This window comes from Neolamprologus multifasciatus, chromosome 16 (genome assembly GCF_963576455.1).
Source record: "Neolamprologus multifasciatus chromosome 16, fNeoMul1.2, whole genome shotgun sequence".
Taxonomy (NCBI): domain Eukaryota; kingdom Metazoa; phylum Chordata; class Actinopteri; order Cichliformes; family Cichlidae; genus Neolamprologus; species Neolamprologus multifasciatus.
Window position 1 is genome coordinate 16,191,030 of NC_140454.1, and position 16,516 is coordinate 16,207,545.

General features: G+C 38.3%; 2 protein-coding genes across 3 annotated transcripts; one reads left to right on the forward strand and one right to left on the reverse strand.

Moving 5' to 3' along the window:
- Positions 1-2,411: 2,411 nt before the first annotated feature.
- On the forward strand, positions 2,412-7,505 carry pdzk1 (PDZ domain containing 1). 2 transcript variants are annotated; one of them, XM_085135642.1, is made up of 8 exons: positions 2,412-2,716; positions 3,624-3,833; positions 3,948-4,161; positions 4,943-5,275; positions 5,360-5,556; positions 5,637-5,861; positions 5,945-6,274; positions 6,983-7,505. In XM_085135642.1, the coding sequence occupies exons 2-8, from the start codon at positions 3,627-3,629 to the stop codon at positions 7,034-7,036; spliced, it is 1,560 nt and encodes a 519-aa protein (XP_084991768.1). In that variant the 5' UTR covers positions 2,412-2,716; positions 3,624-3,626; the 3' UTR covers positions 7,037-7,505. The 2 variants fall into 2 exon arrangements, with proteins under 2 accessions (XP_084991768.1, XP_084991769.1); XM_085135643.1 differs by lacking the exon at positions 2,412-2,716 and having other exon boundaries at positions 3,499-3,833.
- A 1,408-nt stretch (positions 7,506-8,913) lies between these two features.
- gphra (golgi pH regulator A) lies at positions 8,914-16,253 on the reverse strand. Its single transcript, XM_085135645.1, has 14 exons — positions 15,997-16,253; positions 14,701-14,760; positions 14,480-14,583; positions 14,290-14,396; positions 14,106-14,207; positions 13,786-13,906; positions 12,532-12,612; positions 12,334-12,443; positions 12,058-12,146; positions 10,936-11,028; positions 10,692-10,787; positions 10,160-10,249; positions 10,003-10,068; positions 8,914-9,609 (listed from the first exon to the last, which is right to left on the reverse strand). Exons 1-14 carry the CDS (start codon positions 16,036-16,038, stop codon positions 9,403-9,405), a joined length of 1,368 nt encoding a protein of 455 aa, XP_084991771.1. The 5' UTR covers positions 16,039-16,253; the 3' UTR covers positions 8,914-9,402.
- Positions 16,254-16,516: the final 263 nt, after the last annotated feature.

Below are 16,516 nucleotides of genomic sequence, written 5' to 3' on the forward strand. Positions count from 1 at the left end.
TATATCTGCTTTTTACATCCAGAGTTACGACCAGGTTAACAACAAACATTAAAACTGCGACCAACCCTATCTTGAATTTTTTTACACCAAAAAGATCTTTACTAAAAAAATAAATGACCCCCTTTAATCCACCTGTTAGAAGACTAGCCAAGTCAACATTTTATCCTTATCATTTTAAGTATTGACGTGGGAAAGCGGTACAGAGGGGAATTTTTAACCAGTGGTGACACTAAGGTGGAATTTGTGAAGCTGTTTCTTGGAAAACAAGACCAATTAACCTCTGGGTCTTAGACTTTTAAGTAATCAATGAATGCTAGTGGAAGCAAACTTCCTGGACACATTATTTTATACAAGTATCTAAGTTAGACCAACTGTACCATTGATAGAATGGATAGCTAGTCCGGTGTTGGTCTGTCTCTCCATTACTGGCCCACAATTTCTTAATATTTTGCTTCCAGTGGGCCGGATGTATTAAAAGATTTTATAGTGGCTTGAACAACAGTTGTCCAAGTTTTTCTTTGGACAAAGGCTGCTTTCCATTTCTTTCGTTGAATCTATGAAAAAAAAAAAGCTGTTTGATAGGCATAAAATACTATTTTTGCACGAACAAGGTAATTCCCATAGAGCTATTACCTAAAAACTTGGTATATTTCAGCATGGTGTGCAGTGTGTCCTTACAAAAATTGAGGAAACTGGACACTGGGCTAAAAAACTATCTGCAGCAGATAACAATATTTGAAAGTCATGTGGCTATGAAACAGAAAACCATCAAAGCAAAGACCTAACAAAGGACTTGAGACATGACTCTGGACCTTCAGTTGATCCACATACTGTTCAATGAAGCCTCAACATAAATTATCTCAGTGGCTGTCAAGAAGGAATTATTGAGGAAAAAGCTGAGGTACGCCAAATTACATAGGAATTGAACTAAAAACAGGTGGAATAAGGTTTAATGGAGTGATGACTCCAAATTTTAAATTCTTGATTTTTCAATCACCATCGGTATTTACAGAAGAGGTCAGGAAAAAGGAACAAAGGCGAGTGACTGCAGCCATCTGTAAAACACATTGGAGGCCCATAGTGTTGGGGATGTTGTCAAAATTGATGGAATTATGAACACAGAAAAACGCTCAGATTTTGATTCACCATGCAATACCATTTGCATAACAAAAGCCACATTTTTCAGTATGACAATGATCCCAAACACACTAACATTGCAGTATAAGCATACCTAGATAGAAAAACCCTGTCTGTTTAGCATTATATACTGTATTTTCTTTTTTATTTCATTAAATTACTAAATATAGTCTACATTTTCCTAGAAAAAAAGGAAGTGTTGCTCAAGACATTTGTGTAGCACTGCACGTCTCAAGAGACACCATATCATCACAATAAAACCATTAGAATTGGATTTGAACATTATGACCTTGAGGGTGGAGTTTATGACACATTTGTTGAATGAGACTGGATTGAATGTGCCATAATGCAAACACTGCAGCTTTGATTTACCCACATGGGTAATTATCAGGGACGTGTATTGATAAGAACTTAGCAATTCCGATTTCATTGTCCATATTTATAGATTCTGTCCCTTATCAGTTCCTTTATTGATTCTCATTGGCTTCTCATTGGCTCCACTTTGAGAGTCACTGCCATCCCTAAGCACCATATCAAAGACATTACATTTATGCAAATTAATTGCATACAAGTGTTTGTGCCTGTTGTAGGTATTTCCCCTATTTGTTGTGATCAGTTCTAGGAGCATTACTCATAAAAAGTAATGTATTGCACAAATTACACAGAACACAATAATTAAAAGTAATGCAGTACGCTACTTAATTACTCACAGGGGAAAGTAATTTGTTACACTATTAAGTAACTTTCATGTTACTCATTAAAATGACCTGAAACGCCTTGTTTCATAAATACTATTTAACAAAATAATCCTGTAGGCTGCAGTCCCACACAGGGCTCTCCTCCTTTTGTCCAAACTATAAGCAAAATGTTCATATCCACACTGTAGAAAGTGTAAAAATAAATTTCCTCCTCCAGGACACAAACTGAAATTAGCTTATTAGCACAAGTGCAAATGAAACCGATAAGTGGGCTCGATAGGCGGGCAAACTCAAAACTCAAAGTAACTGAACAACTGGGAACATGTTCTTCAAAAGAGCCAGCTCTTGATCCTCATCTCTAGTGATTATATTTACATTACATGAAATGGCTTTTAAAGTACTATTTCAGGCAAATTTATTGACCTTTTTGCTAGAATAACACAATTTAGGTAATTCTTTGTTTTAATAAGTACCCATTATTTTTTTTCTTTCAAGTAAAAATTAAATTATGCAATTAAATTAAGCATTTTTGTAGTCATTTCACAATACTGTGTTAGTGATTATAACTCAAATTTCACAATGCTGTAATAACTGTGTGTGCTGCAATGATTGTACATAGTTTTTTTTGCCACCTGCATTTTGTACCTTTGACCACTAAACAGCTGACTGCCCACCTTGTAATGCCTCTGCAGATATTTGTGAGCCTAGAAACTGTTAAATAACTCAGCCTTTAGGCTAACCTTTGGCCTGTCAAAGTCCCTGAAGGGGGAAGGAAAAGGGGTGGGAAGGAGGAGGTAGACAGGTTAAAGATACATAGATAACAGCTAAACAGTAACAGGTGAGCTCTCCTTTGAGATTCAGACGCCAGGAGAGACAGGCTGGTGAGTATATTATAAACACTCAACTACGCTGTATGTAATTTTTCAGAGATCGTGTAGTTAGTTAAAATTTTTCAATGTCACATTCAAAACTAGATCTATGCTATCTTATAAATTTATTTTAAGAATAATGGAAAATGTTGTCTTGTCTTGAGGATGAGTGTTTCTTGAGGGTGAGATGTGTTGCTTGTGTTATAGTAAACTGACACAAGAAATTATTGAGATTATAGACATAAATTTGTAATCTCAGGGCTCTTATTAATTAGATACCGGATCTATAAACAATGTGATCTTTAAGATGACGCTTTAAGATTGCATTCAGTGCAAACATAAATTCTATACACTTAAATCTAGAACAGGTAAAAACAAAATGTAAAGGTATAAGGAATACAAACAAAAAAAAAAATTCTAACATGCCTGCTTAAATAAAGTTGTTGTTTTTTTTTTTGCTATTTTTTGTTTATTAAGATACATGAAATGGCTGAATAAATAAGCCAGTACATGTGCACACACAGACCTTCCTGTATGGGAATAACAATCCAGCAAGAATTGCACCAGATGTTCTTATTGTTCATTCAAAGTCCAAGCTGCTTTTTTATGGAGAGTCATCACCACTGTCAGCTATGTTTGCTATTAACCATTAACTTCTGTTGCAAACCCAGCATGAAAGGTTAACTGTAAGATTATTGATCTGAAGCAACTCTCCTACTGGTCCTTAAGGTCCAGTAATAGTTTCTACTCTATTTATATATTTAAAAGACCAGAGGCAGTAACAATAGGGAGGGTGGCGGGAGGTGTTTTAAAAAAAAAGATATGCCTGTAAGTCAAGCATTAGTAGTGACAGGTGTATTTAATGTTATGACTTTACCACTGTGATTGTCATGTGTGTGCTTTTCACCTTTTTTGTTAGGACATGGCTGGGTACAAGCCACGGGTGTTTACCCTATCCAAGAAACCAAAACAGACATTTGGCTTCTATCTGAGGGTGGAGAATGGCGAGGAGGGTCACCTGATCCGCTGCTTGGAAATGGGAGGTCCAGCTGAGCTGGCTGGCATGAAAGACGGAGACCGCATCCTCCGGGTCAATGGAACATTTGTCGATGAATGTTCACATTCTGAAGTGAGCAGGATGTAGAAATACTGCAGTGCATTAATCAAATCAATAACAACTCTTAGACCAGTTCTGCTGTGGCAAGCATCTTTTCTTAGATCTTCTTCTTTTTTTCCTGGACAGGTGGTGGACCTGGTGAAAAACAGTGGAACATCTGTCACATTTCACATTCTCGATGAATCCTCCTACAAGCAAGCAAAAGCCCAGGGAGTAAACCTTTCCAACCCTGGAAGCAAGCCAGTTGCCAATGGAGTGGAAAAACATAGTCCAAAACCCAAACTCTGCTACTTGGTTAAGTCCAGCTCAAGCTTTGGGTTTTCTATTCGCTCAGTTGAAGGTAAGGAGAGGATGCAGGGACTCCCAATTCTGAGTAAGTGTTAGAATAAAAAAGGCCATAGGAGGACAATTTATAGTAATAAAAGCCATTTGACGCTGGACAGTGGAAGTTTAGATTTGCTATACTCAAATGGCTTAACTTTGGAAGTGCCCATTTATATGACACTTACAGTGGTTCATAAGTTCCAGCTAAAAGCGTATTTATTTGCTAATAGAGCATTTCCTAATGCCTCATATGTATAGTAGTCAATAAGGCTTGAAAATAGTGGCTAAAACCAGAACTAATCATGATAGTGTTGAAGGGAGCTTAAGTATCATTACAGACTTCTGTCCAGCTATCTATTTTATTCCACTTATCCAGTTCAGGCTGTGCATGAGCCTATCCTTGCTGTCCTCAGGCAAGAGGATTCACCCTGGTACGGACAACAGTCTGTTATATTCCAGTCACAGAAATAGTTAGACAACCATGCTCATTCATTATAGACTTTTATGTGATTTGCTTTGGGAGTCACCTTCCAGCAGGAAGATTTAAAGACCTTTGCAAAGATTTCACTTTTCAGACCCGGACTTTATATCTAACTTGTTGCAGTGTTTTCTGTGCACTCATCTTTGAAAGGTATTTCAGTAGTAATAGATACAAAAAAAATACTATCACAAATTAAAATTAGGATTTGGTTCAACTAAAAGGGATGACTTTTTTCTTTTTAGTCTGTAGAGAACTATCAAGAAAACTGTTCAATTATGTTTAAAAAAAAATCCTTTTTTTTTATCATCATGTCTAGGTGAGCGTGGACTTTTCATGACAGAAGTGACCCCAGGAGGCACAGCTGAAAGGGCAGGGGTCAGACTCAATGACCGTCTGGTGGAGATCAACGGGGAAAACGTAGAAAACATCACACACGAAGGAGCAGTGGACAAAATTAAACGGGCAGGCAGCCATGTCATCTTCCTACTGGTCGACGAGGAAACAGACAAGTTCTATCAGAAGACTCATGCAAAGATTGGCTCGTGGTTAGCCACAACAAAGTACCTCCCTCGAGAACCACGCAACATCAACATAACCAAAGGATCTGATGGATACGGCTTCACCCTTAGAGAGGAGCCCAATGAAGCAGGCATGATTATAATGACTATGTTTTGTAGATTATACTGTCCAAAGAAGGCTGCATTTTAATAATGTGCTCCATGACTCCATGCAGGACACTTCATCAGGGACATAGAGAGAGGCAGTTCAGCAGAAAAAGCGCGCCTGAAGGAAATGGACAGGCTGGTGGCTGTGGATGGCAGAGATGTGGAGAGCTTCCGCCATGAGGAGGTGGTAGACAGGATCAAGCAGAGTGGCAACAAATGTTGCCTCCTAGTAGTGGACAAAGACACAGACCAAGTGTATAAGCTGGTGAGCCAGGGCGCTAACATCTTGTTTGTTAAGTAATCCCTGTAGGTGGTCTAAATTATATCATGATGTATCATTCACAGGGGAAAGTTTCTCCTCTGCTTTTCTTGGAGGAGATGAATGATTCCAACTCACCACCCAGTTACACAGAAGCTGTTAACTTACCCATTCCTACAAGATCAAGCATGCCTGCTGCAGAGAGGAAAGAGGAACTCAGGCCTAAACTGTGTAAACTGGAGAAGACCTCAGATGGCTTTGGCTTTCATCTAAATAGCATCCAGGGAGTGTGCGGCCATTACCTTCAAAATGTAAGGCTTAAAAATAATGTCCACAATTTGACCATTGATACTTTAAGCACAACTGATAAATGATAAGACACACTGTGTTCCAGGTGGTGAAGGGTGGAGTAGCTGACAAGGTAGGCATGGAGGATGATGACATTGTGGTTGAGGTGAACGGGGTGAATGTAGAGCAGAGCCATCATGATGACGTGGTGAAGATTATCCAAGGCAGTGGGAATTATCTGGAAATGTTGGTGGCTAAAAAGAGCGTCTATGATGAGCTCAAAGCTCAAGGAGTGCCTATCACACGCCAGCTCCTCGGGGAAACATCTTACGCTCAAGTCCACAGTGCAAAAACTCGAGAAGCCAGCAAGAGGGAGAGACTGGAGGAAGAGAAGGAAGCAAGACCTACAACCCCGACTGAACCAGAAAGACAGAGGGTGAGAAGTGTTTTTAATTGTTTCGAAAACATTCATAGTCCCCAGAGAATAAATCATACTGACTCTGAGGAGCCCCTGGGTTTCCTTTTAGTGCCACGGCGAGGTTTACAAGGTTTGGTGTAAATAATTAGATGACTGGATGAGAGGAAACTTGTTCAGACATCCATCTTTTCCTCAGAATTAAATTCAGTTTTATTTATATAGCACTAAACAACAGTTGCCTCGAGGCACTGTAAGGTAAAGACTCTACAATAATGCAGAGAAAAGCCCAACAATCAAACAAACCCCTATGAGCAAGCATTTGGCAAAGATGTGAAGAAAAAAGAACTTTTAACAGGAAGAAACATCTAGCAGAACCAGGCTCGGGGAATGGCAGCCATCTGCTGTAAGGAAGACAAGACAAAGAATGAACTGTAACATTTATCTGACACTGATGATGACCAAATGCCTTTAAAAAACGTCATTCCCATCATCGTCAGCTGTACTCTGTGGCTGCTGTTTGCATGCTAACACACCAAACTAGGATCAGGAGCATAGTAAACATTAAATCTGCTCGTACTATAACCGCAGAATTTTGGCCTTGGTTATAGTATTTTCATTTGCTTGATGAAATATCTCTCATCACCTTTTCTCAATCATCCCTGAACTAAAAACATACAGGAAAAAAGCTCATTGTCCTTAATAACGTCTGTGTTTTCTCTTATTTAGAACTCATCCGTGTCATCATCTTCGTCTACAGAAAGCATTGATGAGAGATTGTGAGGAGCGACCTGAAGGACCCCTCTCCTGATTTGGCCTAATTTGATGTTGATCTGTTTCCTTTTCTTCTGTTTATTTTAACCAGTCAGCTTGGCTTCTCACAAAGACTTAATATCAAAAGATTTTTTTTTTTTTCACGTGAAGACTTCAAACTGTCAAAATCAGAATCATCGCAAAGTAGCTGCTTCAACTGTATGACATGGCTGAGAACAAAAACATCTTTGTGAATATCGAGAAATTTCAGGAACGTTTGCCCAACGATCCTTTGAGCTGTCTTTTGATGAGTGTGTTTGCGGAGATGAGTAATATCCTTCCTACTATGACTAGCACAGCTCCGAGAATGAACACAATATTAATACTGCCAGTAAACACTGCGATCTTTAATGTATTCTTTTTTTCTCCTGCTTTTAATAAATGTTCAAAATATTTAAAATTTAATTTGCTGTCTGATTTATAAATAAATGAAACATTTTTGAAACACAAATAAACAAAGGTGTGATCTGAAAAAAGACCAACTTCATGAATGTCTTTTTGTTGGCAGCTAAAAACGGCATATTTGTCTAAACTTACAGCCACTTCAGAATGTGGATCACAAGCGGCATTTTGATCTTTTCTTTGGAAGAAAAAAAGAAACATCCAAGAACGGAGGCAGCTTGTGTCATCCGAGAAGATTTTGGCCTCGCATGGTTATTAAATGTGGATGTTTACTGATAAAAGAAAATGATTTGTGCACACTCTGTGATTAGAGGAGTGAGAGACCACAAAGTCTGACCCCAGCGGAGCAAGAGGTTCTGGTAGATGAGCATAAAAGCAGCAAAAACAAGTGAGGGATCTAAAATTATATGTCATGAAAAAATCCTTCTACTGCTGAAATTAAATCCTTCAAATGTGCTTTCATACTAAAACATGAGGAAAAAAGAAACCCAAAAGGTAAAGATATTTAAATGTCAAATATATATGTGTCCATTGTCCGATTAATGAGCTTTTCAAATATTCTGATCAAGCAAGCTGCACTCCAAGGAGCTGAAACAAAAAAAGGAAAATACAATAAATTCAAATGGGTAAATGCTAACCTACTTTCAAAGCAAATGTGAAAAGGGGGAAATTAATAAAATATATATATTCAACCAAGAGAAGATCAGCTGGGTCTGACTTGAACCCAGCTGGAAAAGTCAGCCTGTCCACCAAAATATTTATCAGCTGATTTTCCAGAGTATAGCAGGTGGCCTTCTCCTTCTTTGAAAAACTGGCACGTTCTATCAGTGTTTTTTATTTTTAAAAGGTAAAGTTAACTCACTGGATATTCTTGTTATTGCATATTCAAAAATATTTTCTTCATAATTATTTAAAAGGATAAGGACAAGAAATCACACCTTGGTTTGCAAATATGTGGTAGTAATACATTATATTTATTATTCCCTCCCAACTAAAGTGGTATCTCCCTAACAGCAACGACTCAGAGTACACTCGAGGATCGTGACAATCACGCATCATTCTCCCCACTTTAAATGCTCCTGGTATCATCAGTGTACCATGCAGCCAGGGTTGTGCAGTGAACTGCAGTTTGAAATTTAATCTTTATGTCATTTATAATTAACAGAAACCATGGTGGTGCAACAGTAAGCACTTTTCCCTTACAGCGAGGTCAAATCCACCAGGTCACCGAGACCTTTCTGAGTGGAGTATGCATGATTTCCCTGGTTGCGTGGGTTTCTCCAGGTACTGACAGCTAACTGATAGTTCTAAATGGCTGTTTGCCACTATGCGTTAGCCCTGTGATAGACTGGCCGCCTGTCCAGCATGTACTCTGTCTCTCACCTAAGACAGCTGGCATAGCCTGCAGCGACCCTGAATAGGGTATATGCATAATTGATGGATGGTAATTTACAATAAAGTAAAAGGAGCAGGTGTGGTCTTAGTATGCTGCTGTGGCAAATAATCCAAGATGGTGAAAAATGTGGCCTTAAACCAAACCATTTACAATTTCATCCAGCTGAAACGTTCACTGACATATGGTGAACAGGCCCCAGGTCAGCTCCAATCATGACAATGAAGAAAGAAAAGAATGTAGTAAACAAATGAAACAGTGTTTGTATTTTCAAATAGAAAATCAAAAAACCTAATAATAATGTTCTGTAAATACTTTAATTTCAAGAGAGTCCAAGCTCAAAGTTGTTCTCTACGCCCCAAAAGGTCCCCAAAACTTATTCCCCCAAATCCACCATTCCTGATTCAGGAAAAGGCAGTCCAGGTAAATATGTCCAACATATACATATAAAAAAAATTTAATTTTGGATATCTCTAAATTCCAAATTTAAAAGTTAGCCCATGCATCACGAGTCCAAAGAGAGGTGATGTACTTCAGGAGATCAGAGTGCCATGTGTTTTTCTGGTGCCTGCTTGTGGGCCAGATAAAGGAAGAGGATGCTGGACAAAGCGCTGACCAGGAAGATGACATCAAACCAGCGGTGATAGAAGTTGAACTGCAGCTCTCCCAGAACCTCTGTCACGATGGAGCGATACTCCAATGGCATGCTCATACGCATCAGCAGCACAGATGACACGAAATACATCCCCTATTGGATTGAGATGCACAGAAACTTCTGATTGCCAAAGTACAGTTACAGACAATTTGATTCAGTATAACTTGTTATGCAATGTTTACAATCTTACAACTCAGTCTCATGTTTACAACCACAGGTTATTGCTGGTATTTAAATTAACACCGGCAAGTGGAGGCTAGTGCAACATGGAAACAATTGTGTTTGATGTTTATAGACATATTTTTCTATATATTTTTAATTTAATTTTTACATTTTATTGAGGAACTGTGTGGGTTTTTTTCTTTTTTGCACAGAGAGAATTGTGCCTCAGTTTCATTGCTACAATGACAACAAAGATTCAGATTCACGGTCATTTGTAGGCTGCAGGTTTTCTTAAAAACATAGGCGTAAGGCAGACACACTCACCATGATCTGAGCGAGGACAAGCACAATGACATTGGAAGACTTGCTGCTTGATATTGCATAGAAAAACTAAAAATAAGCAGCAGAAAATGTTTCATTAAACTGATCATGAGGAATAAGATGAACTGCCTAAAAAGACCTTATGAAGTGACAGTTTTACCTTGGTGAGGGTGATGAGTAAGCCACGTATCGACGTGACGATGATTATTCCTACCAAGATGAAAGAAATGTGTTGGGACCAAAACTTGACCTGAAAAGTGAGAAAGACAAAAAATCAATAAGAAAAACAGTGGCGTGAGAAATAGTGTAGGCAAAAACAAATAAAAGGTTTTATTTTGTAGCCATTTATTCTTTTAAATTCAAAAGTGACTCCAAGGATCTTTAATTGTGAACTGTGACAACTCAAAACAATAATGAGCATGATCAGAGTTCTTGCAGAAAACAAGTCTACATGACATATGACATTGCTGCAGGTCTTGTGTATTACTCCTGTTATCGGGACATATTTACACAGCTAAATTATGAAGATGTGTCTGGAGAACAAAAAAAGGCCCCATAATGTGAAATTTCAGTAAAAAAGATTTCATTTTTAAACATTAAGGTAAGACAAGTACTGTTTATGTTTGGGTCGAGTCTTATGAACTAATTGAAAAACAGCTTTGTGTTTGTGAGTGCATGGGTGTGTGTCTCACATCAAACTGAATGCCCAGGTAGTTCACCGTAATTTCAATGCCCCTCGTCACTGGATCCGTCTTTCCCACTCTATCAAACACTATGTTTATAGTGGCCTATGATTACAAGAAGAATAACATTTTATTACATCTAGTGCAATAAAGACACACAGTAACACTTATTATGTAACCAAAACTATCTATGTCATTATGAATGGAAAAAAAACAAAAACAAAGCCAGAGTACATTATGTGAATATTCTCACCATGAAGATTTTCCACACACAGTAGATGGAAAAGAAGTAGCCAAGGAAGTTAAAGTATTTTCCTTGGAATGTCTTCGAGTACTCAATTCGCTCCTGCAGATAAAGAAAGGTGGGGTTAAAAAATTTGCAAATCATTTACCCTACATACAAGAAAAGGGCGTAGTGTGTATAAATAAATGCGTCTATAAAGGTTATGCTGTTATGGTGTCAGAGTCCTCTTGGATTTAATCAAAACATTCAATTAAACAATGGTTTCTATGGAAAACACAAGCATGCATGTCACTTTGTGCTTCAGACTAAACCTTACCTGCTTAAATCACAAAAATAACAACCACACTTGCCACGTTATTAACATTTTAGAATCAGCATTTTACAAGTAGTAGTGGTGTAATCCTCTATATGGTGGACAGGCAATGTAAATGGTTCACATCATGCTAGGGACTCATGCTAGTATTATGTTATAGGGACCCTGATATGTTACAGATCAATAACTAAGCTTAACAGAGTAATGATGATGAAAGCTGAACAGCTATTGAGTCATAACATGACCTGAATTCTTTACTTGATACTTACTGAAGAATAAGCAAGAGTGAAAAGGGACCTGAATACTGGACCTGGTTTCAGCAGGAGTCCAGCTAATATTCCAGACAGATATTTGCTGATGTAAAAAATAAGATATTGCAATACATTGGCAGACTCACTGACTCCATTTGTTACGGTAGTTATTAATTTACTTGCTCAAGTTTTGCCCAACTCTACCTAGATCAGTTCCCAATATGCATGTTCCCACCAGAGTGGTTGGAGAGTGCCCTCTGGTGGGCAAACGATGCAGCATCAACAGTTGTAGCAAGATTGAAGGGTGTTTCTCCTCTCTTGTATAGTCAGTCAATCAGCTGTTGCAAGTGCCAATACAGATACACCAGCAAAGAGCTAGTATCAGATCATACTAGTGGCCCACTGATAAATTGGTTGGGTTCTAATCAAAAGAACAGAAATCACAACTGAGATGGGATGTTCAACTTGTTATAGATGAGGAATTTTAAAAATATATAAAATAAATTAGAGATGGTCTCCAAAGTCCACAGCAAAGTGTGCGTGTGATCACACATGCACACTTGTTACCTTAGTGGCTTGGAGGTCTACAGTCTCAAGAAAAAGCTGCCGACTCAACTCCTCAAGAGCGTCAACCTCCTGCTGGACCAGAGAGAGGTCTGGAGAAAGAAGTCAAGGATGACTACAAATATTTAAGCCTACTTAAAATAGAGATATTCAGTAACAGCTGAAAAATCACAGAAATTAGACTTCAAATAAGACACAAATCACGTCATGTTGCACCACGTAAAACTGTTGTGGCAACCCCGTGTGTCAAGTTTTATTCATTATAAGCATAAAGGATACTTTCACTGCCCGTTTGTGTAGAGGTGACACTCTTGATCATGCCCCAGAATCCTGTCTGTTTGTTCTGGTCTTCCCCACGCTGGTACATCTGCCTCCGGGTCATAGCAATTCTTTAAAAACAGTTTAAAAAAAAAATCTATGAAGTGTGACACAAATATGTTTTTGTAGTTTAAGAAAAAACAAAAAGTCTTTTCTTACCGTTTCTTTTTGCTGACAATCATGTCCATAGTCTGAAGCAGCCGTCTCTCCAGAGCAAGGATGTCACTGTCTGTTACATTTCTATGAACGCAACAAAAGCACAAAGCATAAAGGCAGTGTCATCCTTTGTTTGAGTTCTGCCATGAAAAAAAGATAAAAGTGAGTATGATAATCAGTGAGACTCAGATTAATATAATGCATGATTACAGTCATGGTAAAAAGAATGTACAGCCTCTTTCAATTATCAGGATATTATAATAATAAAGTCATCTGGCTAGCAGGCTCTAAAATTATTTAAGAACAAACCATGATGTGACATGTTACACTGTGTCACTATTTCACAAAACTAAGACAAAACCATAGAAGCAGTGTGAAAAACTAAGTATACACCATGATGCAACAGCTTGTGAAACCATTTTAACAGCAATAACCTCAGTTAACCATTTCCCAGTTCAATCAATCCCACACATTTGTGAGACTGATAGATGGAGAGTGGGTCTCCTATGCTGAGTACGAGTATGAGGCGTTTGTGCTAATATGCTCTGTTTAGTTTCTGCTACACATGACGCTGTTCAATATGACCAAACATCTCCACTCCAAAGATGTCTTATGGTTTCTTGTGTTTCACATACAAACCAAACTCATGCTGCCACGTTCCTTTTAGAGCAAAGAGGCTTTCTGAAAACCCTCCAAACCAACCACAATTCTTCAGTAGAATCTGAGATATAGCTCTTGGTGTTTTTAGTTTCTCTGAGCATCGCACGGTCTGACCTTGAGGTGACTTTGTTGGGATGTTTACTTCTGGAACGATTGGCAGCTGTCTTAAATGTCTTCCATTTATGAATGTTTCCTGCTGTAAATGATAGTTATATAACCCTTCCCAGATTGACAGGCAGTGACAGTTGTTTCTGTAAGATCACTGCAGATATCTTTCCTCCTTGGCACTGTTTTAATACACACCTGAATGCTCCAGACCAGCAAACTGATCTGCTGATGATCGCTTAATCAAATGCATTTGATTATCAGCACCTGGCTGTTCCTTTCCCTCTTAATTCCTATGGAAGCAGTAAGGGTGGGCTTAGTTTTTCAAACACTGCTTCTGGATTCATCCATCTTTGTTAAATAAATCATGACACTGTGTAATGCATCATATGCTGTTGTTTAACAGAGGTTGTATTTACCTAATTTTAAGCCTTTCTGTTTCACATAGCATAGCTGAAAGTGATGTCAGAATACACCCACAGTGGAGCTTACCTGAGGAAGTAGGACATGTAGGTGTAGGGACAGTTGACGGCACCAAACCCAGACAGCAAAGCCATGAGAGTGACTCCGATCACACCAACACGACTGATTAGCTGCTCAATGGATAAAATCCCTAACACAACCCCCCCCCCACAAAGCATCAGACTGAAGCATCACAACTCTTCGCTTGCTCTTCAACACTCTTTCCAAAGTACAATATTAGAAATGGGACCTCTGTATTTAAAAAAAAAATTATAATCTTTGAAATACTCTATGCAGTGTGAGAACATAAAAGTGACTGGTGGAAAATAAAGTGAGCTATGTGCACTCACCATGTTTCGGGCTCAAGATGGGGAATGGATCTCCCAACTTCCAGAAGAAATACATGAAGGTAAACCACACCATACAGGCAAAAAGAAGCCGCTGTCTCTGCACTGCTCCGAGAGATGTCAAACAGTTTAGAAAACTTTAAGTGATAAAATCTGATTTTTTAGTGGGCAAAAGTGGCGAACTTACATAGGCGGATGTTGCTGACAACAAAATAACCAATGTAGAAAGGCACCACAAAGATTAGAACCAGCAGAATCACGTAGAGATTCAGCTTCCAGTGGAAATACCTGGAACTGTTGCAAACACATAAAGGCTCACGTCTTCCATTGACTGTAAGCAACAAAACACACTAAAATCTCACAGAAAATACACCAACCTGCTGCTTAAGGCACCCAGAATCTCAAAGATAATGAGCTCAAACATCGTGCATGAAAAAGCAAAGGTGACAGAGAAAACCACCTGGACAACATAGTGCCGCACCTGCACACAAACAAAAACACATTTAATTAATTACAACGCAACCTAAACCAGTATATTTTTCTTATTAGATTTATTATTATCCATCCTGGTGATAATTTGTAAGTAAAGACACTGTACCTCATAGTCTTTGAACAGCTGCCGCATAAAGAACAACCAGCCGAATCCAAAGAACAGAACCTGTGTGGAATAAAGTGGGAGGTATTTATCAGAGCTGGAGATAGTTTGATGGATTTGTTCGAATAAATATGCACTTAAGTTAAATACGAAAGCATGTCTTCAGCTTCAGGTTTCTGGTATAGGTGCCCGTTCACTAGCTAATTCTCACATTATCACAGCTTACTGGCTATGAAAATGTCCAGTAAGCTGTGGGATTACTGGGATCAATGGCAGTTCCAGTTCTCTTTCCCAATTTGCAGCCCTGCACCAAAAATGCTTATCACCTATTTGCAATCAGGTGTTGTGCCAAAAAGTGATCGTCTGCCAAAAACTGTTTTTATATGCCACGTCATCCTGAGCCTCAACATTCCTGTCACAAGCCAAAATCAGGTTTTGGCTTGTGACTTATATAAATCCTTTATTTATCAAGTAAGAAAAAAAACACTTAAAAAAAGAGTCATCTGACCAAGAGGACAGCAGAAATTACAACATATATAACAATAGTTATGTAAACATATTTCAAGTGTCCAAAAGGGACCGGCTTGGTTATAATGTAGTTACAATAACACAGAGTTATGAAGATACTTCAAAAACTGGTAATTTTTAAAGTTTATATATAACCCCTTTACAAATCCTGTTCACTAAAGGTAATTTACAAATATAAGTAAAGACATTACACTTAACACATGGAAACATTGGAAATCAGTTTTTGGCACAACATCGGTCATGGGGTTCCACCCACCTTACAAAACAAGCATTCATTCTGCAACAAGGAAATCCAACATCCAACAAGTGTGAAGCTGACAAAACTAAGCTAAACCTATTTGTAGTTTGTGAAACTACATAATCCACAAGTTCTCCTGCACAGCAAACCTACTGTAAGTCTATCCTCGCAATTCACTAGGAAACAGCCTGAATGTTCTTTTGTTAAAATCACCATGTAGAGCAAATACACATTAAAGTACTCAAGGGATGTAAACATTCTCAAATTGTACTCTGAAAGCTTACATTTTAGTAAAGTTTACTTGTTGTTGTTATTCTTCTGTTAAATGAAGTTATTTACAACCACAACTAGATATTTAGCAAGGTCTGTAACATCTGTAAACTAGCACCAAGCTAACAGTCTTCAAAAGGCGTTTTCGGTGTGATATTGGGAGGATACACTTGAGAGTCAAAGCTTCGACCTGTCACTGCATGTCCGTGTGTACGAAGTTAAACACGAGTTACAACCAGTCGACTCTTCCAGCTCAGCATTACCTGTGAGGTGAACATAATGACTGAGTCCACTAGAAACGACATGATGACAGTTTAGTGCGTCGAAAACTAACTGAGCATGTGTAACTGGGTCGAGCACAGCTTCCGCTCACGCTGACATGATAGAAACTCTCCGAACTGAATGCAAATTATTCGTTATGTCGTTAAGAAGCGCATATTTGGAGCAACTGTTATTAAACTGTCATCTTAAAGCAACTGCCCGCGAAGGGACGTCACTGAGATGACTCCTCCAAATACACTTCCGTCTCACAGTTATGACGTCAAAAACAAAAAATAAATTTCGCCATAAAATATGGTTTTCATTTTGTAGCAAACCGTGAACGTGGCTATATTATTTACATTTATCAGAAATGTAATTTATTTGACAATTCTTGTTTTTTCCATATGTAAAAACGTAGGCGTAAAAAAAAAAAAAATAAGCGCAACAAAAACGCACTTCTTACTTTTCTTTACTTCAATAAAGTTGATAAAAAACTGTATTCAACCATAGCGTTAAATTTTT

Excerpts from the sequence above, each read along its gene's own strand:
- gphra (XM_085135645.1), bottom strand. The coding sequence starts at position 16,038 with ATGTCGTTTCTAGTGGACTCAGTCATTATGTTCACCTCACAG. Across the intron at positions 14,397-14,479 it reads CTGGGTGCCTTAAGCAGCAG|TTCCAGGTATTTCCACTGGA; the intron begins GTTGGTGTATTT and ends TGTTTGCAACAG. Across the intron at positions 14,208-14,289 it reads TGTCAGCAACATCCGCCTAT|TGCAGAGACAGCGGCTTCTT; the intron begins GTAAGTTCGCCA and ends CTCTCGGAGCAG.
- pdzk1 (XM_085135642.1), top strand. The coding sequence starts at position 3,627 with ATGGCTGGGTACAAGCCACGGGTGTTTACCCTATCCAAGAAACCAAAA. Across the intron at positions 4,162-4,942 it reads TTCTATTCGCTCAGTTGAAG|GTGAGCGTGGACTTTTCATG; the intron begins GTAAGGAGAGGA and ends CATCATGTCTAG. Across the intron at positions 6,275-6,982 it reads CTGAACCAGAAAGACAGAGG|AACTCATCCGTGTCATCATC; the intron begins GTGAGAAGTGTT and ends TCTCTTATTTAG.